This window comes from Nicotiana attenuata, unplaced genomic scaffold (assembly GCF_001879085.1).
Source record: "Nicotiana attenuata strain UT unplaced genomic scaffold, NIATTr2, whole genome shotgun sequence".
In the NCBI taxonomy this organism is placed as follows: domain Eukaryota; kingdom Viridiplantae; phylum Streptophyta; class Magnoliopsida; order Solanales; family Solanaceae; genus Nicotiana; species Nicotiana attenuata.
The window spans coordinates 673,264-695,724 of record NW_017670362.1 but is presented as its reverse complement, the minus strand read 5'-3'; the positions used below and the strand labels follow the sequence as shown (position 1 = coordinate 695,724).

At 37.4% G+C, this 22,461-nt stretch overlaps 2 protein-coding genes across 2 annotated transcripts; both read right to left on the bottom strand.

The window, feature by feature from the left end:
* Positions 1–2,796: 2,796 nt before the first annotated feature.
* Positions 2,797–13,727, bottom strand: LOC109238353 (protein GAMETE EXPRESSED 3). The gene is made up of 13 exons (XM_019404788.1): positions 13,579–13,727; positions 13,244–13,425; positions 13,046–13,158; positions 8,737–8,863; positions 8,038–8,225; positions 6,454–6,777; positions 5,800–6,046; positions 5,358–5,642; positions 5,127–5,242; positions 4,790–4,841; positions 4,613–4,672; positions 4,395–4,537; positions 2,797–3,779 (listed from the first exon to the last, which is right to left on the bottom strand). The coding sequence occupies exons 1-13, from the start codon at positions 13,725–13,727 to the stop codon at positions 3,177–3,179; spliced, it is 2,589 nt and encodes an 862-aa protein (XP_019260333.1). The 3' UTR covers positions 2,797–3,176.
* Positions 13,728–13,987: 260 nt separating this feature from the next.
* LOC109238370 (transmembrane protein 33 homolog) lies at positions 13,988–19,846 on the bottom strand. The gene is made up of 9 exons (XM_019404803.1): positions 19,486–19,846; positions 17,887–18,016; positions 17,666–17,766; positions 16,623–16,748; positions 16,393–16,513; positions 16,203–16,287; positions 15,362–15,475; positions 15,207–15,246; positions 13,988–14,471 (listed from the first exon to the last, which is right to left on the bottom strand). Exons 1-9 carry the CDS (start codon positions 19,660–19,662, stop codon positions 14,319–14,321), a joined length of 1,047 nt encoding a protein of 348 aa, XP_019260348.1. The 5' UTR covers positions 19,663–19,846; the 3' UTR covers positions 13,988–14,318.
* Positions 19,847–22,461: the final 2,615 nt, after the last annotated feature.

The following is a 22,461-nucleotide window of genomic DNA, read 5'->3' as shown; positions in this document are numbered from 1 at the left end:
TTGTCGCTTAGTTTTCTCCTTTTAAGCACTTTAGGAGAGTCTAGAACTGCCTTAATTAGAGGTCCTAAACACCTCCAGGGCCATAAGGAAGGGACGGGTAATGCACGCATAGAGTACGTTTAATTAGAATCGCCTATATAACTACTAAGGGGAGGGCAATTGGGTAGTAAAGGATATGATGACCTGTGCGCTAATGCTACGCGTAACACCTCTCATTGAGGAAAGTTTACCGGGTATTGCACAGATGTGATCCTATAAGCTAATAAACCTAGGACCTCCCTTATTCTTGTTTAATCCATATGTGTGCTTAAACTGCTTTATTTGCTTCATGATTAATTCACAAAACAAGTTTGGCCGGGACCCACCATTGTGGACCTCGAGGGGTGCCTAAAACCTTCCCCTCAAGGTAATTTCGAGCCCTTACCCAATCTCTGGTAATGCAAATTGGTTTATATGAGTTATTTGCAATAGGTGCCCTAACGCACCTTAAATCCGTTAGGTGGCGACTCTTCAATTTCTATACCCCTTTCCCAAAAAGGAAATGAGTTGTCCCCAAAGAATGTCGAAACCCTGACTTTGCTGAAAAGAGGAGAAAACGGGGCGCGACAATAACTTTGTTAGGTACAAATACACATTTGAATCCGTTCTTAACAAGTAGAGAAATTGAAACTAAATTTTTCCTAATAGTAGGAACATGAAGAACGTTGTTGAGCGTTAACACCTTGCCGGAAGTCATCTTCAGGAATATCTTCTCATAACCCTCAATCTTGCCTGTTGCAGTATTTCCCTTGGAAAGCTCTTCTTCGGCACCAACAGTAGCTTCTTTGACAACACAAACATATCGAGTGGCTCCAGAGTCAATCCACCGCTCCTTCGAATTTCCAACTAAGTTACGTTCCGAAAGCATTGCACCAAGATCATCAATGTCATCATTCTTCTCCACTATGTTGGCATGTCCCTTTTTCTTGTCCTTTTTCGGGAGACGACAGTCAGGAGCTTTGTGACCAGCTTTTCCACAATTATAGCAGTTGCCTTTGAATTTTTTTCTTGTTCTGCTCGTTAGTCTGTCTAGAAGACCTGTTCTTATTCTTACTTTTCGGAGCAGCCTCTTTAATAATATTTGCTCCCATAATTGTTGAATTTCCACGTGACTTCTTCTCGGCCGTTTTGTTATCTTCCTCAATCTTGAGACGAATCACAAGATATTCCAACTTCATTTCTTTGCGTTGTGCTTTAGATAATTTTTGAAATCTCTCCACGAAGTAGGCAACTTTCAATCATTGCAACCACTAGAAAATGCTTCATTCACTACCATACCTTTAGTTGGGTTCCAATAATTTTGCTATCTATCATTTTATAGTCAAGAAACTTGACAACCACAAAATTTTTCAAGCACGCATCTTCAGTCTTGTACTTCTTCTCAAGTGCATCCCACAATTCTTTCGAAATATTCATAGCACTGTACACATTGTACAAATCATCCTCCAAAGAACTTAGGATGTAGCCTTTGCACAGAAAATCTGCATGTTTCCACGCCTCAACAATCATAAATTTTTCATTGTCTGGCATGTCGACGGCAGACACTGGAGGGTCTTCACTGGTGAATTTATGCATACCAAGTGTGGTAAGCCAAAAGAACACCCTTTGCTGCCATCCTTTGAAGTTGGCCCCAGAATATTTTCTCGATTTTTCTGTCGGTGGTACAACAGTTAGGCTTGACGAGGCTATTGTCTTTGCCGCAACAGTCGCAGAAGAATTTTCATTTTCAATTGTCATTTCTCACTGTCAACAACAGAACATTTCAGTTAATGGCAGAAAATAAAATAGTAAAAAGTAATGTAACAGTACGTTTAATAAACAAAAACCGAAGTTTTTATATACTATTTCCTTAAGATTGTTATCAATCTGTATTAACTACAATATTATGAAACAGTAAATTTTCTATAACAGAAAATCAAAAGTAAAGGAGAATCTCGAAATAATCAACAGAATCTGAAAATAATTTCGAAATGAAATCGAGCCCACTGAATGCACAGTGTGTCCTTAAGGAAATTATTCCCCTTAAGTACCCGAGGTGTTGGAATATTATCCTCCCAGGATGGAACGATTTAACTCACTAGAGTATCAGTACCTAAAATACTGGTGAACTGCGAACTACTTAATGGCTGTAAATCACATTGGAATTTATTTGTGCAGAAAAAGAAGAAGTTCAGAAAATTTCGTAAGGAAAAATTCTGGGATCAAGGCGAATTTATAGCCATGGGTGTTGGAACAAGCGGGAGCATTTAAAATATTCCGGAAAAAAATTTAAAATGGACCGGGTAAAGCCAAGCCGAGTGACGACGACGGCGCGAGGCTTACCTTCTTTCCAACCCATTTAACACCAAGAGAAGTGCTTTCTTAATATAAGCAAATTCCTTTTTCTTTCCACCACCAATGTGGGACAATTGCTCTTTCCAAATCATAAGGGAACTTACTTTCCCTTCACATTTTTTCCCTCCATTTCCCATTCACCAACCTTCAATCCCAACAGTGGACCCGAAAATGGGTTAACGTGCATAGAAACGGGTAAATATGCGAGCGTAAATATGTGAGCGTAAATATATTTTTCTGAAAAAATATCATATATATACAATGCGCCGAATAGATTCTACCATCGGCTATTGACATATTTTACAAGTCGAATTGTGACAGTGTACTGATAATGCTTATGTAAAATACTGCATGTGCCACTAAATAGATTCAACCTTCGAGGCGCTGAATAGGAGATAAATCCAGAATTTCAGAAGTACAAAATACATGCATAAGTAACGGTGAGTTTCCAACTTGGTATGATTCAACTATATGCATATACTAGCAGCTGACTGGACCATATACTACATAAACTTGGTGATGACACTAACAAAGTTTTCTGCTAAGCTACTTTTACACCCCTCTTTCATTCCTTCATAAACAAAGTGAAAGGAAAAGGGAATGCAGAGAGAAAAGGCTACTCTCATCCCTTTCCCGAGGTAGCTACTTTTTTCTTTACGTGCTTATGCTGCTATCGAAGCGTACCCAGTTAACCAAAAGTATAATCGATCGATCAAACAGCAAGCATTTTGGCCCGTTCAAGGTCAGTCGTGGATTGAATTTGGACAAAGGCACCGTTAGAGAACTACACACATATGCAATACCTAGCTACTTGAATATGAATTCCTCTTCCTTATGCTTATGCTGCGGTTCTGCAGGGGATGATCGATGGAGTCCTTTTGATCAATCGGCTTCATTTCCTCTATTTCATCAACCGGTTGCTCCACGAATGATGTATTCATAAACACTTTCGAACTGGAAGCTAAGCAAGATGGACTAGCATGAAATTCTTCCTTGTAAATCTCATTATCGCTAGAACTAAATATTTCTGTAGGTGACTTTGCATCGTCCGTTTCCTCTTCATCTTCAGATATATGCATGTCGGAGTGCTCCCTCTCACTCCAGCTAGTTTCAGAAGAAGTATCACTAACTGTATGAAACAAAGTAACACTCTCTTTCTTCGCGCCTTGAAATGAAAAGCTCCTTATTTTCCTATCGGACAGTGGAAGGAGGGATGTTGAATGAGAACCAGTTTGGTCCCTTCCCAAACTGTATGATGTTGAGAGCTTCCTCTGTATGCCTTCTCTTTCCTTAACTAGATTGCCTAACTTTTCCAACACCTCATTGGCTATTGCTTCCTCAGCAGCCTTTTGTTGAAGCTCTGTGATTGATCTGTCAAAAGCTTTCTTTTGAAGTCGAAGAGATCGCTGAAACATGGACCAAAAAGAGAAAAGATGAGCTCAGGTTTCACTGTTTTGGTAGAACACGGAGTAACGGAGTAAAAGAAATGGAAAAGAGTCAAAAATACCTTTCTACCATATGAAGCATCTTAAATTTTACTCTCCGTTATATACTTTGTGTCCATTCATATCCTTGCATTAGCAAATGTCTCGTATTTGTCCTTGACCCTAATGGAACTCCAACATGAAGTGTATCAGACGTAGGTAACTTTAGAGTGGAGCCGAGCTCCACTAAACTCAAGGTCAAATACAAAACCATTTGCTGATGGCAAGAGTAAGAATGGCATAACGAAGAGTAAAATTAAGATACTTCGTAAAGTAGAGGTAAATATGTATCTTTAACCTAAAAAGAAAGGATAGAAACAAATTGAATAGAGTACTGAAAGATCTTGTTGGAAAGGGTTCGCTCATGCTGGAGGGAGCATCCCCACTTAGTGATCGGTCCGCTAGTTCATGCAAATCCGAAGAAATACTCGAGAGGGAGCTGAATCCCGTAAAATGTCTCTTCCGGCTTAAATACCATTTTTCATACAAGAGAAAGTCAAAAAGGTGAAAAGAGAGTAGGAATGCATCTTAGCTTACTCTTTTATCTAAGAATTTCCCAAGATCTTGATTTTGAAGCTTCTTTTTCTTCCAAAACATGCAGCAAAATCTTACTAGTACTGCTAGTACCACCAATATGATAGATTCCAAGATCAGAAACAGCAAAATTGTCTTCTTATTACCTGAAGAAAAAGAAGTTAATTAGTTGGAAACTTGATTGGTTAGCAACACCACTACAAAAATATGTAAGATGTTACCTGTGTAGATGCTGAAATTCTTAGGCTTAATCTGTGAGCAGCTTAATGCAAACTTCTGACCTGATGCAAAAGAACAACGAATCAACTGAAGCAAGAGGATGCTAGGAACTTACCGTGATATATGATATTGTCTAGCAGCAATATAAGAGAAAATTATTAAAGGTATAGGATATTTACGTGCGCTTCGGCATGGCAGTGGATTCCCAATACCTGCAGCAGTAATCCATCTCTATTAGATATACATTAAGCATAAATGAGTTGCAGAGTGAAAATCTCTTTAGATTCTACACTTATTCCGGAAGTGAGATTTTATGAACTGTATAGAAGAAAAGGCTAAATTCAAGAAAGAAAAGCTCAGTTTGTTTGCTTGAACTACTAAAATTGAAGTACTGCTCCAGTCCTTCTTGATGACTGCATCACCCTCTTCAAATGCAAAAGAAATGGAAGCTTGTTTCATTCATCGATATCAAATATTCGAGTCCTGTTGAGACATTCATGTATTCAATGTAAATACAGCGCATCCATAATTGTGAAGATACTCACTCGAAGCTGCAAAAAAACCAAGGAGGACGCTTTCATCCAGAAGAAAATGTTGCAGGTCACTTCTCAAAAATTCCGTGGAGAATTGGCCTGATGCAATAGTAAATAATGGAGGTTAGGGTGCTGCAGATAAGTGATTAAACTACTGATGTTGTTGGCACGGCCAAACAGCTTTCGGGCCTAGGGAAAAGAGCGGGGTAGTTACCAGGATATTGTTCAGACCAAAATATGGTCCCAGTAGCTGGACTAATCAGTGCGAAGATAACGCCCATTGGTTTCGTTGCAGAGATGTAAGTGTAATCTCCAATTATCCGAGTAATCTTTCCTTCAATCTCTGTCTGAGAAACATAGATTGCATATCCTGAGCAATCAAGAACAGGACTAACTTGGATTACAGAATCCATGTTGAGAACTTTAGGGAATTTCCTGAGAACTCCTTCTGGTGAAAATGAATATAGGTAACCGTCCAATGAACCAATAGATATCCAACCTGGAATTGAATTTGAAAAGAAAAATGAATAAGCTGGAAGGGCCGATACAATAACAAGTTCATGTCAGATAAATTTATTTAAGAGTCAGCCAACTTATAAATAAGTTACTTAATTGTAAGTAAGTTCTGAGCATCAAAAGGTAACGAAAAATACTACCATTAGAATCAACGGCGGGGGCATAATCTGCTGTACTTAGCGGTCCAGTACTTGTCTGCCACAAAATGCTTCCCCTGGAAACATCAACTGCTAGCACCAGAGCTTTAGGTGCTACAGTAACATACAACAGACCATTATTGCCGGATGTCATTGTCAGTGTATTGCCGAATGAACTGAAATCTTGGATCCATTTGAAATGTGGACTACGAGTTGACAGAGCATAAATTTCTCCTTGATTATTAGAGATCTGCAGTTGGAGAAAGAACAGTTGAATTGGTATATATTAAGTATATGCAAGAAAAAGCTTTATGCAAAGGACAAGTTTAAAGAGCACAGAACTCTATTGTGTAAGCAGAGAAAATACCTGCCTCATATGGAATACAACAACAACAACAAAACCTAGTGTAATCCCACAAGTGGGGTCTGGGAGGATAGTGTGTACACACACCTTACCTCTACCTTGTAAAGTTAGAGAGATTTTTCCGATATGGAATAATTAGGAAATGCATCAGCGGGTGCACCTTTTTTCTGTTACTAATGAAAGTACTCACTTCATGCACACATGAAAACAGTAATACCATACAAATAGTGGAAATCCAAAATCTAGATAAGTTCAGGTAGCAATATACTGAAGTTAGGAACACAAAAGCTTACATATATACTAGCTTCACAGTGATCGAACACAGGAGCCGAGGAAAAATAACATTCTGTGATGTTTTTCCTACAACCTTGACGATATCCACGTTGATAAAGCACTGGGCCAGCACTCCAATGCAGCTTTCCATGCAACCGGTAAGAAAAGAGACCCCTGTTTTTGACATTGATAAGTACACAGGAACTGGACATACTTACTGTAAGGCCAATAATCTCCCCCGGTCTTTCAGATTCTGTACCAAAGAACAATTCTACAGCTGTTTCAGAACTTCCAAAATTCAAAGGGTTGATCTTCAGCACTCTGTCTTCTGCAACCACATATATCTACCAAAAGTAGCTAGCAAAATTATAACCAAACAAAATACTACAAGAAATAATACCAATTAATAGATGAAACAAGATGTCAAGATCTTATATCAAACTTGATAGGGACTAAGGCTGCCCCTTTTGGTATAAGTTTTGCAGGATTTAGAACTTGTACTAAAACACTAAATGAGAAATTTGACATACGGTTACCAAGAAAATCTCATTAAAACTGCCTTATAAAGAAAATTAGCCTATTTAAATATGGGCAAAGTTCGTTACATTTGAAAGAGCAGCATTAGAACAGTGACAAACTAATGAGTCCACAACATTAAGAAGCTGGCTTGTGATTTCCACATTGTCAGATAAACATTGACAACTCTTATGTTAACAATTCCACAATTGCAGGAACGTTGAAACTTACAGGCATGAATTTCACTCTTTGCCTTGTCCCCGGAAGGAAGAAACACACAGTTAAAGGTTAGATCAGAATAATTATACCTTTCAGAATTTCAAACTTCAACATTTTTGATAGGAAACCTATTACAGGTGAACGCAAAAAGCCTCAGCAAACTAAAAAGTCACACGATTCATTCTCGCCCCATAAAAGCATTTTATATATTCACTATTATATTCACTAATTCATTTTGAGAATAACATTAGGACTAGTTGTAATCACCAACTCACTCAAAAAATATTCATGCCAAATCATATAAAATCTTCGTTTAGTTTCTTAGGACTACCGACTATAGAATTTTTTCTTATACTTCCCTGTAAATCTTAGCTTCTGCAATAACAGAATTCTCTATCTAGTTCTCAATCATCTATTAGCTTTTACTTTCCAGTTTCTAGTACACTCCTATCTCTTTCATGTTCATTCTGATTGACGTAGACTGAGCCTATAAAAAGTATCCACTTGTTCGTGTAGGCTATCCGAGATAACAGATTCCAGAGTCGTCCACCATTTTATCAAGGACCTAGCTTGTTAAGATCATATGAATGTTATTACGGGCTATGGCTTCTCTTCTCATGTTCCTATAAAAAATTCTGATATGAGATTTTTCCTGGAAGTCTATAGAGAAGCTACCGAAAAGTAGAGTTTCTGATAAAAATATGAAAGTAGAGGTATATGGAGCTAGAACCACAGATATAAATGCTCACAAATTTACCATTTTTGAATAGCAAGAAATTTTTCGTGAACAAAAGAAGTCAGTTTTAGAAGTAAATCCCATGCAGCATTTAAGGTAAACTTAACTGAAGTGATTAAGCCTAAAATCTTACCTTTCTTGATTCCCCTAGAACTGGAGCTATATTAGGGCTGCATTTGTAATTGAGAGATAACGTCCACGTGATGGAACCATTGCTTTCAAAGGCAAAAAAATTCTTTTCTGAACACACATAAACCTTCCCATCATCACTGATCAGCGGCTTGCTGAGCCGATATGCAGCTTTCTTGAAAGATTCTTGACCTAAACAAAACAAATGTAAAAATTCAAAAGACTTTAAGAGGTTGAACAATTTCAAGCATTCTTTGCCAACTATGTTTATTGCATCTAAGATTACAAAGTGGAAAATGAGGCTAAAATTCAACATGACAAAAAGGACAGAAAACAAAGTAAAAATCCCAGCATAAGCTTACTGTCCAGGATCAGGAAGATAAACAGATTCAAAGAAATCCTGTAAGCAGGTATATATTAAAGAACCAATTTTAATTTACATAAGTTGGTATTGAAGATGTATTCATGAACAAATTACATATAAAAGTAGGAGAAAAACACATCAATTTTATACCATTGGGGCATGAAGTTGGTCAATAAAAAGGGGCAGCCCGGTGCATAAAACATCATGCGTTCACGCAGGGTCCGGGGAAGGGTCGCACCCCAAGGGATGTGATGCAGACGCTTGCTGCTTCCATGATCGAACCCGTGGCCAATAGGCATGAAGTTGGTCAACAAACTAACGCACATAATTTAAACAAACCTGAAAATGTTTGGGAATATGCAAAGGACACAACAGATGCTGATAGTAAAAGCAGGGACAAGACCAAAGCAACTGCAACTTCAATTCGTGGAGACATGAATATTATACGCACAAGTGAACATGCACACTGTACAAGTCAAGGGTGACCAAATGCAATTTCAATAGAATGGATTAGAATCACAGACCCCAAAAACTTCATTCTTCAAACATGGCAGAGCGGTTAATTAACCGCTATGGTTTATATTAATTTGTTTTTTTCAAGAGTATTTATTGATTTATATGGGTCATCAATGTATGTCGAAATATGAAGTGGAAAATAGTGCAAATTTATTTGCATTTGGTGTATGTACGAAAACAACCGCGTGTATTTTACATAAAATTGTGTTATATATTTTATTAATGTCTTACTAATTTTCCTCTTTGATTAAATTTTTATTGCTTTGGTGTAAGAACCAATAATCTTGTAGCAAATACAACAATTTATGTTATCTTTCGTTTTGTGTCACTTTGCTTAGTTATCTGGATGATAGTTTGATCGAGTAAAGAGGTCTAAGACAATTGTTTGGTGCCTTTATATTCAAAAACATGTTGCTATTTTTGTTTCATGATAAATATTCCTGAGAAAAAGTCTGTTCCATCATGATAGAACAAAATAGTAATTCGAGGTATTGCTACTTTATTAAAAAAAAATTTGAGTTGTGGCCCGTTATGTTGAATTGTGATCTTTTGGCGGGGAGAAATTCAAAAATAGCCAGATTTACAAGTGGATATTGAAAATATCACAGTTTCAAAAGTAATCGAAATTTAGCCACTTTCATATAAAAAATAAATCTAAACGAAAACACTATTCAAAATCAGGAAAATATTCCAGCATAATATACTGGAATTCCAGTATATTATACTAGAGTTCCGGTATATTATTCAAGAAGTCCAGTATATTATACTGGAGTTCCAGTATAATATACCGGTCCAGTATAATATGCTGGAAGTTCATGCACAGGTGCTCCAATCTCTAGTATATTATGCTGGAACTTTCCGTATTGCAACAAAATAGTGGCTATTTTTCAATGACTTTGCAAACGCTGACTATTTTTCAATGACCAGTCCGAAAACTGGCTAGCCCGTGCTATTTTTACGGAGAACTACGATTTACTAATTAATTACTCACATACTAATTGCTTTTATATTTGGTTAATAATAGTTGCAAAACCTGAAGGGGAGCCTTGATGTAACTGGTAAAATTGCTGCTATGTGACCAGGAAGTCACGGGTTCGAGCCGTGGAAACAGCCTCTTGCAGAAATGCAGGGTAAGGGTGCGTGCGATATGCCTTTGTGGTCCAGCCCTTCCCCGGATCCTGCACATAGTAGGAGCTTAGTGCACCGGGCTGCCCTTTTAATAGTTGCAAAACCTCCTCCTACCCCTATTGTTAACTATCATGTCTTATTATCCTAAGGAAACAATTCGAACCACAACGAGCCATATTGGATCCCTTCCCATTAGCGTACTGACGAACATGAACACCACCTACAAAAAAATCGGTATACTCTACTTCTCTAAAATTCCTCCACAATTCTTTTACCCTCGACATCTGGTCATTTGGCTAGCTAGTTTAAGAGCCCGTTTGGACATAAGAAATTTTTTTTGTTTTTTCAAAAAAATTTACTTTTTTTCCGAAATTAACGTTTGTTCATAAAATTTCTAATTTTCATTTGAAGATTCATTTTGGAATTTTTCAAAAACTTAAAAAACTCCAAATAGCTGTTTTTCAAAATTTTCACTCAAATCACTCACAAAACTTCAAAAACAACTCAATATCATATTCATGTCCAAACGCAACTCTTAATTTTAAATACCATCTTCACTTAATTCTCCCCTAGTTTAGAATTTTACAATTCTTATGTCCAAACGCCCACTAAGTTTCCCATTTGCACAAACAAATTGAAAACGCGTATTGTTTCATCGGAAAATATTTAAGTTTGCCTCTACACTATCCGAAATTGTTAAATTTTACCCTCGTTTATACCTTAAGTTCATTCATACCCCTGTAGTAAACAAATTTATCTCATATTTGCCTTTGCCTCTAACCAAGCTCCAACAAGAATGAGTACACATCCACATTTGACTATGGTTTAAAATTACTCTTAAGTTGAATCCCATCAATGACGATTAAGATCATTCACAGAGTAAGAATTTAAATTTTCCAATTAAAAATTATGAAATTCTTGGTGAAGAAGCCTTATTTTATAAAAAAGGTTGAAAATCGTGACAATATTTAATGACCAATCCCTTAGGGGACCAACGGTGCAATTCTGTGGGCAAAGTTGACCACACTTGTTTCATCCAAAGATTCACACAATAAATTTATAATGCAATGCGCTTTCTATACAGGGAAACTACCAACTATGTCCTCATTACAAAAATTGGTCCATTCATAAAATATTACTAATATTAGCCAAATCTTACTAATATTATTTAATTAGCTATTTATATATAAAAAAAGGTCAAATTTTTTGCTTTATTTGAGTGGGTGTTATTAGAATAGATTGGGTACATCTTAAGGAGCTTGAATCTCATTTTTGGGATGATTTGGTGAAGTTTTGAGGTGGTTTGGATTGAATTTCGAAGTAAAACTAAACATGAAAAAAAATGATATGTGTATCACACTGTGTATCATTTGTGTATCACATATGTATCATATTTGTATCAATTGTGTATCACATGTATATCTGTATACATGTGTGTGAGATACATGTGTCGCAGAAGAATTTTTTGAACTCGATTTAGTTACGAATTTTGATACAAAACTAGTCCAAATCACCTCCAATCTTTCCCAAATTTCGTATATTGACTTATCTATATGTTTTCAATGAATTTCAACCATACCCATTGAAAGAGTTGCTTTTTTGCTTAGGTTTTTGGAATATTGTATTTTTTTGTATTTCATCATCTTATTTGCTACCTCATCCATGAAATTTCCTTTCCGTCTTGCATCTAATGTTGCTAATCATGCTTAAAAATAAGGAAGCATATTTTTGCATGTGATTCTTTGAGAGAAAGAACCTTATTTATTTGGTTTTTCAGTTTTTATATGTGCTTGGCTAGTTTTGGTAAGTCTATGACTAATGGCTAGAGGTTGGTAAGTTGATACTTATTTGAGACATTTGTGTAAGTTTGTTTCTATATATGTCAAAGGTGTAAGGGCTCACCATGCATAGAACAATATAGATATAGGAAAAAATGACCGTGTATGGCCGCTCTCAAAATAATAACAACAACAACATCAACCCAATAATAATCCCACTAGTGGGATCTGGGGAGGGTAGAGTGTACGCAGACCTTACCCCTACCCCGGAGGGGTAGAGAGGCTGTTTCTGGGAGTCTCGGCTCAGAGACAAAATATCTGTAACAACAGAAACTAGACAAATAGTATCAGCACCCTAAGAGACAACAAATAAGTGGAAGGACAATAGTTATGCTAATAATAAATTGAAAAAAATAAAAATTGAAAATAAAATAGTGTGATGAACAAAAACCGCTAGCAATCCTAAACAAAACACTATCAGACTAGCTGGAACAACGAGGAAAAACGCTCAACTATCCTCTAACCTACAACCCTAATGCTCGACCTCCACACTTCCCTATCCAGGGCCATGACCTCGAAAATCTGAAGTTGCGTCATGCCCTGCCTGATCACCTCGCCCCAATACTTCTTAGGCCGCCCTCTACCTCTTCTTGTACCTGTCAAAGCCAACCGTTCACACCTCCTAACGAGGGCATCTAGGCTTCTCCTCTGTACGTGCCCGAACCATCTAAGCCTCGCTTCCCGCATCTTGTCGTCCATGGGAGCCACGCCCACCCTCTCCCAAATATCTTCATTCCTAGTCTTATCTAGCCTAGTGTGCCCGCATATCCATCTCAACATCCTCATTTAGGCTACTTTCATCTTCCGGATATGAGAATTCTTGACTGGCTAACATTTAGCCCCATACAACATGGCCGGTCTAACCACCGCTCTATAGAACTTACCTTTAAGTTTCAGTGGCACCTTCTTGTCACATAGGACTCCAGACGCTAATCTCCATTTCATCCACCCCACCTCGATACATGCGTGACATCCCCGTCGATCTCCTCATCTCCCTGGATAATTGACCCTAGGTACTTGAAACTCTTTCTCTTAGGGATGACTTGCGAGTTAAGCGTCACCTCCACATTCGCTTCCCCTAACACATCACTGAACTTACACTCCAAATATTCCGTCTTGGTCCTACTCAACTTGAAAGCTTTAGACTCTAGGGCCTGCCTCCATACCTCCAGTGTCTCATTAACGCCGTCTCTCGTCTTATCAATCAGAACTATATCATCATCGAACAACATAAACCATGGCACCTCCCCTTGAATATGGTGTGTCAGTGCGTCCATCACTAGAGCAAATAAGAACGAGCTGAGTGTAGATCTTTGGTGTAACCCATAACCACCGAAAAAGGCTCTGAGTCACCTCCCACAGACCTAACCCGAGCTTAACTCCATCATACAAATCCTTTATCGCCCTAATATAAGCTACCGGCACACCTTTCACCTCCAGGCATCTCCAAAGAACGTCCCTAGGGACCTTGTGATACGCTTTCTCTATATCAATAAATACCATGTGCAAATCTCTCTTCCTATCTCTGTATTGTTCCACCAACCTCCTGATAAGGTAGATAGCTTCCGTAGTAGAATGACCCGGCATGAACCCAAACTGGTTTTTTGATATAGACACAACCCTCCTTACCCTCCCTTCCGTCACCCTCTCCCAAACTTTCATGGTATGAATTAGTAACTAATACGCCTATAGTTGTTACAATTCTGGATATCCCTTTTGTTCTTGTACAGTGGGAACATCGTACTCCACCTCAGTCAACCACTCCAAGCTTGTTCTACCCACATACCTCCAAAATTCTACTGGAATCTCGTCTAGTCCAGTAGCTTCGCCCCGGCTCATCTTACGCATTGCTCCCACGACCTCCTCCACCTCAATACACTCACAATACCTAAAGTCTTGATGACTCTCGGAGTGCCCCAATTCCCCTAACCGAAATATATATACACACATATTCTGTAAGTTATATACAAAAATTATACAAATTTTATACACTTTTTCGACTATCGAATATAAACAGTTTTTGCCACGAACAAAAAGTGAAAAAAGTCCGAAATAGAAAAAATGACACAGTATAGCCGTTCATAGTCAATGATGTTAAAAGAACATGCAAGAGAAACTGAAGTAAATAGTTGATAGTAAAAAAGAACCTACATTATAAGTAAATCATACTTCGATGGACGAGATTAAGGCAAGAAAAACTACTTGCAGTTCTTTTACAATTAAACCAGTTTTTTCACTGATCTTCAAGAAAACAAGAGAGTTGGGCAGAGGAAAATCACGTATGGTCACACCCCCTGGGTGATAATGGAAAACTTGGAAGTACCCCCAAAAGCAATTATTAGAAACTAGATAATTCTAGTTTATATATTCATCCTTCAGGACAAAGTAAAATCCCAGAGTAAGTATTTTCTGCCCTACAACTCTTGTATATCAAGTCTTCTACCTGAACCACCATCTCTGAATAGTAGAAATAGGAGTATTCATGAACGGGGCATATCGTTGAACAAGAGGATTTACAAGCCTCCCAATCTTAGCCCACGCACTCTGATGGTAACCAGCTGTGGCAGGAGCATGATACATAAGCTTCAATAGCTGCAAGGCATTACATTATAGTCATTATAACAAACTTATCACGGTTTCAGTAGCTGCAAAGAGTCTGCATTATAGTCATTGTAACAAAGCAATGAGTTGTACACAACCATCAATAGCTGCAAAGAGTTGCATAATAGTCATTAAAATGAACTAATATGTCGTACTCCCAACACAATGGGAAACAAGGACCCTAGGGCTTTCTTTGGTTCAATAGCTAGAGCGCAACACATGATTTGTGAGCTAGGCACACATCAGAAGTTCAAACCCTACCATGGCGAAAGCTTGGTATTTAAGTAGAGAAGAATAGAAGGCAAGCCCATTATCCATATGGGTTTTGAGCCATGTGCCAACTGGTCTACAGGGATTCCTCAATTATAAAAACAAAAAGTGGGTATAGAAGCGGCCTAGAGTAACACATAACACTTCATCAAGTTTAAACTCTGATTCATGAAGTTGTCATAGTATGTAGGGGTGGCAAAAGGTGTGCTAGGTTGGATATGGGTGGGTAATAAATAGGTGCATGCCCAACCCAATGCATTGCATGCATCCAGCTATTTGTCAAATATATTTCTTCCATTCCAGTAAGAATTGCTTGCTGGAACAACAATATTGAGAGAAGAAAGAAGCAACATAATCTCACAATTTCTCACATTCGCTTATATCTAAAGAAATAAATCATCTAAATGGCAAAAGATGCTGAAGATACAAAAATGGAAATGACAGGACAAGACAAACCTGCCAGTACATGAATGTTTGTATAATATTACGCTGCCACCTGAATTTTCATGAATATAAATAGTTATAAGCCAATAGAAACCAAAATGAGAATGTCAAGGAAGATAACAAGCACTGGCACAGGCCAGGATTAAAAAAAAGGTTGAGACTCTTACGATAATAGAGAGACAACTAGAAGAAATCCCAGCCCAATCTCAGCCTGTGAAGACAGTATGCTAAGAGTAGTTATGTTTGACTCGACCCACACGCAAGCCTCTTCCAAGTACTTCCTGTAAACGGTCAACAAATTCAGAGTCATGGAAAAACTCCAAAACAACCAATCTACCTTCAACAATATTGTGGGGTGCAGTGGCGAAGCCAGAAATGTTTTCAAGGGTGTTCAAACTTGAAAGAAGTAGAAAAAAAATTCCGACAAAGGGTGTTCAATATAGGTTTTATATATCTAAAATTAATATTTTACTTATATACACAGTGTAATTTTTCGGCGAAGGGTGGTCAGTTGACCACCCTTTGCGACTGACCACCCTTTGCTAAACGTGGCTTCGCCCATGGTGGGGTGGGGGGAACCAAATAATAACATTCACCAAGAGATTTACACTGAATAAAAATGTACTAAGTTTTCAATGTTTTGACATGAAGGAAAATGGTCATATAAGGGCTAGAACTTTCATAACTTCACATATATGATAAACTTGCAAGACAAGATTTCATTCTGAGCTCTCACAATTGCAGGTTAGCTACATGTTAATCTTATCCATAATATATCAGATATATTTCACTAAGCAATATGAAACCACAACAGCGTTTGGAAATGGAACATCAAGGATTCCTGCAGTATAATTACATTAAATTATTTAATAGGATACTGTAATGTTTTTATAATTATATTTAGTTATTTAGTTGGATACCTGTACTGCTTTTCTCCCAATTGCTGGTTTCAAATGATTAAAAAACAGCTTTAACTTTCTTTGGTAACTCAATTAAACAGCTTTTTACCTGTACAAAGAAGATGTGCTGAAGTTACGTCGCAGGAATTTTGCGACATGTTCAAGTGCTCGGCATGCAACAGGAATCAAAGCAACTGCAAATCATTGATCATGAATATATTACTGAATGAAGTTACACAGCTAATATTTATTAATAAAATAACAGTGGCAAAAGAAAAACAGACAGGAGTCAAGCTTACATTTCAGGTAAAGATGGGAAGTTACAAAAGTAAGGCAGTAAATGAAGTAGATGAAATCTTTTGTCACAATCACTGACTGCAACCAAACTTGCACTGCTTGCAAATTCCAAGCCCTTGGCTTCTACAAAAAGTTACTAGATTATTAGAAGTAGCCGCATAGCCCAAACTCCAAAGCACAAAAACTGATCTTAGGTATGAAGTTGAAAAAATAAATTAAAAAAAACTTGTACCCCATATAATGAGTATAATGAATATAAGGAAGAACATGCAGTTCCCAAGAAGGACAATCGATATGCTCTGTTTGACAGAATCGTAGGTGTAAGCGGAAATACTGCGAGAACTGCCACGACAAAAACCTGCAGAAAAGAGTACCATAAGCAATTTAAGAACTAAGTAATTTGAATTTAGACCAATTTAAGAGTGTCAAATACGATAATCAAAATATAGTCCTGTAAGTCTCGCACTGAAGTTCAAAGATGCAAGAGAAAACACCAGGAAACAAGAAATGATTCGAAGAAAAACAACCTTAGAAAAGCAAAATGACGAGAGGAGTTTCCATAAACTTTGACCCACAAGTTAATGAGGTCTTTGCCAAACAATTTTAACTACACATCCATCCTATGCAACGGACGACGCTTCCCCACCCTTCTGAAGACCACAAAGGACCTCTTTTTTTTTTTGGTTGGGGGGTGGGGGGTGGGGGGAGGTTAAGTATCAGAAAGAATGAATGTACCTTGACATTTAAAAAGACCAAGGAGCTAGGCTAAAGTACTTATTTAGAAAACTTGACACAGTCATGTGCTTGAGTCAAGCTTTCTATAGATCTAATCACCAGAATAACTAATAACCATAAACTTAATTTTTATATACAGGTAACCTCAACAAAGAAAGGCTATGATGAAGAGTTATTTCTAATTGATGATAAAACAACCTTTTCCTCACAATTTTTCTACTTGTCTTTTTCATATTTACACCCCTGACCCACAGGTATCAAATGATAAATCAATTGAGATCAAGGTTGTAGAAGAGCCTAGGCAAAAGAAATAATTCTATATTGAATTTTTCCATATACACACCCATACTCATAGAGAAGGCATCCACTACTACAAAAAGTTGGCATGTGCACTGCATCAAGAGACAGTATTATTCTAAAGGAATGAAGGTCCTATCCTTGCAATATATACCCGATATTATCCCTTTTTGCTTATAATGAGTTGACCATTTGATTACCATACACGAAAAACCTTGATATTCTAGTGCAAATATACAGTACCCAAGCATTCACTGAAAACTGTATAGTATGTCGGTCCCATCGAAGTGATGTTGGATTTGAAGCTGGGGTTGATGACGTCCCAGAAGTTCTACTAGCTGATCCTAATAAGAATACATATAAAATGCATTTAGAAGAAACAAAAAAATATATTTCAAGTAACGATGTACTCCAAAAGACCGGGCACTTCTCCATTTATTCAAAATTCAGCAAGAAATTCATACCAGAGCTACGTTGTCTTGGCTGGTTATTAGAAGTTGTGGACGACGATGATGATGAAGGTTGCGCGGGTGATGGTCGTGCTGGTTGGGATGAATTGCTGGTAGTCATTGGCTCAACCACTAGACCAGGGTCCTGAAGACAAAGATACACTATCAAACGAAACCAAAGTGCCAAAGCAACATCTCAAGATCAGCATAAAAATGTAAAGACGTGCCCCACTTCGGACATCTGAAATTGTATTTTTAGTACAACGAAGCACAAGAGTCCATCAAAAAAGCAGAAGTGCTACAAGAACTTGAACTTGATTCCCCACTTTATTATTATTGTGCATTAAAAATCTCTCAATGGTATCATTCCACATTGTTAGGAACCTAGGAGCATTTCCACACTGTTTTCATCTGTTATCTAGGAAATGGAGGGTTAAGTACTCAAAAGATCAAGTGAAATAAATATACATCCAGCAACAATCTCAGATGATAGACAACTAAAGAGTTAAACCGTTATATTATCTGAAAGTGAAGACCGTACTATACCTCAGGAATGAGTAAAGAAAACACTTAAAGGCACAGAAAAACTAACGGGACCGGGGGGGGGGGGGGGGGGGGGGGGTGTGGAGCTTGAGAGTGAGGAAAAAAATGAGAATCAACGTTCTCTGCTAAATTTCCAGAAGCCCCAATTTTGGGAAGTCAATGTACTCAAGGGTAAAATAAAAGTGGGAATATGATGAGATTAAGCTTGAACAATAGGAACGAAAATGAAGTCCGATACACCTATTCGACAATTAAATTGAAAAAAGAATAGTATATTAAAATAAAGTACAACATTCAGACAAAAAGGTTCCATGAGATCAGATAAACCTGAGTAAATTTCATGCTGCACCACAGCAATAAGAACAGGGAAAAAGAAAGTAATGCTACAACTCACAGTTAAATGGAGTTCGACGAAAAGATAAAAAAAACTCATCTTAAGTATGTAATTGTTGGAATCTTTTAGTAGAAAGCCCAGAACTTTGACCAGAGCAACTGAGATTTACATGCTAATATATAAATAATTCAATCCATAGTACACTTAACCAATCAACTCGGTCTCAACTTGGAATCGGCTATACACTTTTGAAAAAACTAGAAATGACGAAAAGCAATTAAAAGTAGGACGGCAAAAAACCCAAGACCCAAAAAAAAAACCTATTGTGACATTGAATTAAGAAAAAGTTTAGAACTAAGAGCCTTATAAAACTAAAGATTCAAAACAAAAGAACTCGACTTCCAACAAAGTGTAAGCAACAATAACCGAGATTAACACATTAATTAGGACTTATAAATCAACTGATAGATATTAAATAAAATATGGAGTAGTAAACAAAGTTCCCACTAAACCGCATCTGAAGTCCAACGATTTTGAATATCAAATATACCAATCAATCAATTAGTATGACTAATCAACTTCGACCCAATTCCAAATTAGCTGAGTTGGGCTATAAAAATACTCCACATACATTCCGTTCTATTTTGAAATTATCAATCGACACAATAATGGGGACCTATGTATATAAAGTAGTGTACATGTAAATTAGAAGAACAAAAAAGAAAGAGAATACTGACGATGTATTTTTGGTAGAACTTGCGCTTGAAGTGGTCGACGACGTCGGAACGAGAAGCCATGTGAGGAGGAATGAGGATGTTGGACCAGTAATCTGCCCATCTCGGATCGTTCTCGTAGTCGTATGCTGCCGCCGCTATTTTCTTCAGTTTCTGTGGATCTTCTCCTCCTTCTCCCATTTCTTCTACTTCTCTTTGTCTCTGCTAGCAGCGAAGAATTTGTGAAGTAAGAGTCGTCGTCTATTTCTCAGGGTTTATTTCTGAATTGCAAAGAAGTAAAACGACGTCGTCCTGGGGGTGTTGGGGTTCATGGTTGGAATTTGGAAGAAGCACGGCGTTTTGACTTTTCTGTTAGGAACCCATCGAAACGCAGATAAGAAAAAATGGGTTTTTTTGGCTTTTGTTATAAATATTATATGTTATGGATGTTCATTTAGAACTCGTTGTAATTAAGCTTCATAAATAAGCTTATTCATATGGGATTCCGCCGTATATATGTTTATCCATTTAGTAATCTATTGTAAATAAGCTTTCGGAAGAAGTTTATCACTTCGGTACTCGGTTATGGATAAACATTACCCACGGTAGAAGATTATCCATACCGAGTATAATAAGCTTATCCTTTCGATACTTCGTTATGGATAAACATTACCCCGGTAGAAGATTATCCATACCGGTACAATAAGCTTATCCTTTCGATACTCTGTTATGGATAAACATTACCCCAGGTAGAAGATTATCCATACCGAGTACAATAAGCTTATTCTTTCGATACTCCGTTATGGATAAACATTATCCCCAGTTGAAGATTATCTATATTTCGTATAGTAGCAGCTTGCAGTAGCAGCTTCCTTTCCTCTATAAATAGAAGAGATTTCAGTTTATTATGGACCTAAGTTTGAAGTTGATTAATATATCAGTTTCTCTCCATACTTGTCTTTACTTTATACTCTTTATTTTATAACACGTTATTAGCACGAGACTCTGCCATCTCGAGCAAATACTTTGAAAGTATCAGAGGCACGAACTTTCTTTTTCTAAATAATGTCAAATCTCTCTAAACTTGAATTTGTAGCCCTGGATATATCGGGCAAAACCTACATGTCTTGGGTGTTTGATGCTGAAATTCATCTTGATGCGATGGGTCAGGCAGACACCATCAACGATAGAAATCAGGCATCAAACCAAGACCGTGCCAAAGCAATGATATTCCTACGCCATCACCTTGATGAGGGCCTGAAAATGGAATATCTCACTATTAAAGATCCAGTCATACTGTGGGATAATTTGAAAGATAGATATGACCACCTGAAGATGGTCGTTCTTCCACAGGCACGTTATGATTGGACTCATCTAAGACTGCAAGATTTTAAATCGATAAGTGAGTGTAATTCTGCTATGTTCAAAATTATTTTCCAATTGAAATTATGTGGTGATAATATTACTGATCATGATATGTTGGAGAAAACTTTCACCACATTTCATGCCTCGAATATGCTCCTACAGCAGCAATATCGAGAGATGGGATTCAAAAAGAATTCTGAACTTATCTCACATCTTCTTGTAGCCGAGCAACATAATGGGCTATTAATGAAAAACCATGAAAGCCGGCCTACTGGTTCTTGTCCATTCCCTGAAGTGAATGAGACGAACTTCCACCAAGCTAAGCGTGGAAGGGGTCGTGGCCCCAGTCATAGTCATGGCCGTGGTCGGGGAAGAAACTTTAATCATGGTAATAATAATGCACCAAAGAACCATCCTCACCACCAGCAGTGGAAAAGGAAGGAACAAAAGCATGAAGCGGTGCAAGCACCAAATGCAGAAAATGCATGCTATAGATGTGGAGGAAAAGGGCACCGGTCACGTACCTGTCGTACGCCAAAGCACCGGGTTGAGCTTTATCAAGCCTCCCTGAAGAAGACAAAGAAAAATGCTGAAGCAAATTTATTTCTGAAGATAATTTAGACTTCATGCATTTGAATGTAGCTGATTACTTTGCACTCCCAGAGGGAGAAACTAGTCATGTAATCGGTGGTGAATCTGTAAAAATGTAAATATTTTAATTTTGTTATTTGTAATAGATAGTATGGTTATGTAATTGTTGTACATAAATAAAAGTTATGCTTTGATAATGATGTTTACTATAATATATTTTATTTATGTCATGTTGAAGAATATGGATAGGTATCAAATTATGTTTGGATCAACGACAAATCACGAAGATATTTGTTAATTAATAGTGGAACAACTCATGCCATATTCAAGGATCAGAAATACTTTTCTTATTTGCATAAGGAAAAAGCAAATGTTTTAACAATTTTTGGTAATATAAATTTGATTGAAGGCTCCGGAAGAGCCATTATATTTCTGTCTAAGGGAACAAAACTTATTATAGACAATGCATTGTTCTCCTCCAATTCCCGAAGAAACTTGTTGAGTTTTATAGATACCCGCCGAAATGGGTATCATGTTGAGACAATAGATGAAATGAACGTGGAATATCTTTGTATTACAAAGAATATTTATGGCCAGAAACGCATTGTAGAAAAGTTACCGACTTTATCTTCTGGCTTATACTATTCAAAAATTAGTACCGTTGAAGCACACTCTATCGTAAACCAGAAGTTTATGGATTCAAATACTTTTGTGCTTTGGCATGGCCGTTTGGGCCATCCTGGATCGATAATGATGAGACGAATTACTGAAAATTCGAGTGGGCATCCATTAAAGAACCTGAAGATTCTTACAAATGATGAATTTTCTTGTGATGCTTGTTATCAAGGCAAAATGATCAGTAGACCATCACCAATGAAGGTTGGCATTGAATCCCCTGCCTTTCTAGAGCATATACATGGGGATATATGTGGACCTATTCACCCACCAAGTGGGTTGTTTAGATATTTTATGGTCCTAATAGATGCATCTTCAAGATGCTCTCATGTGTGCCTACTATCATCTCGCAACCTGGCTTTTGCAAAG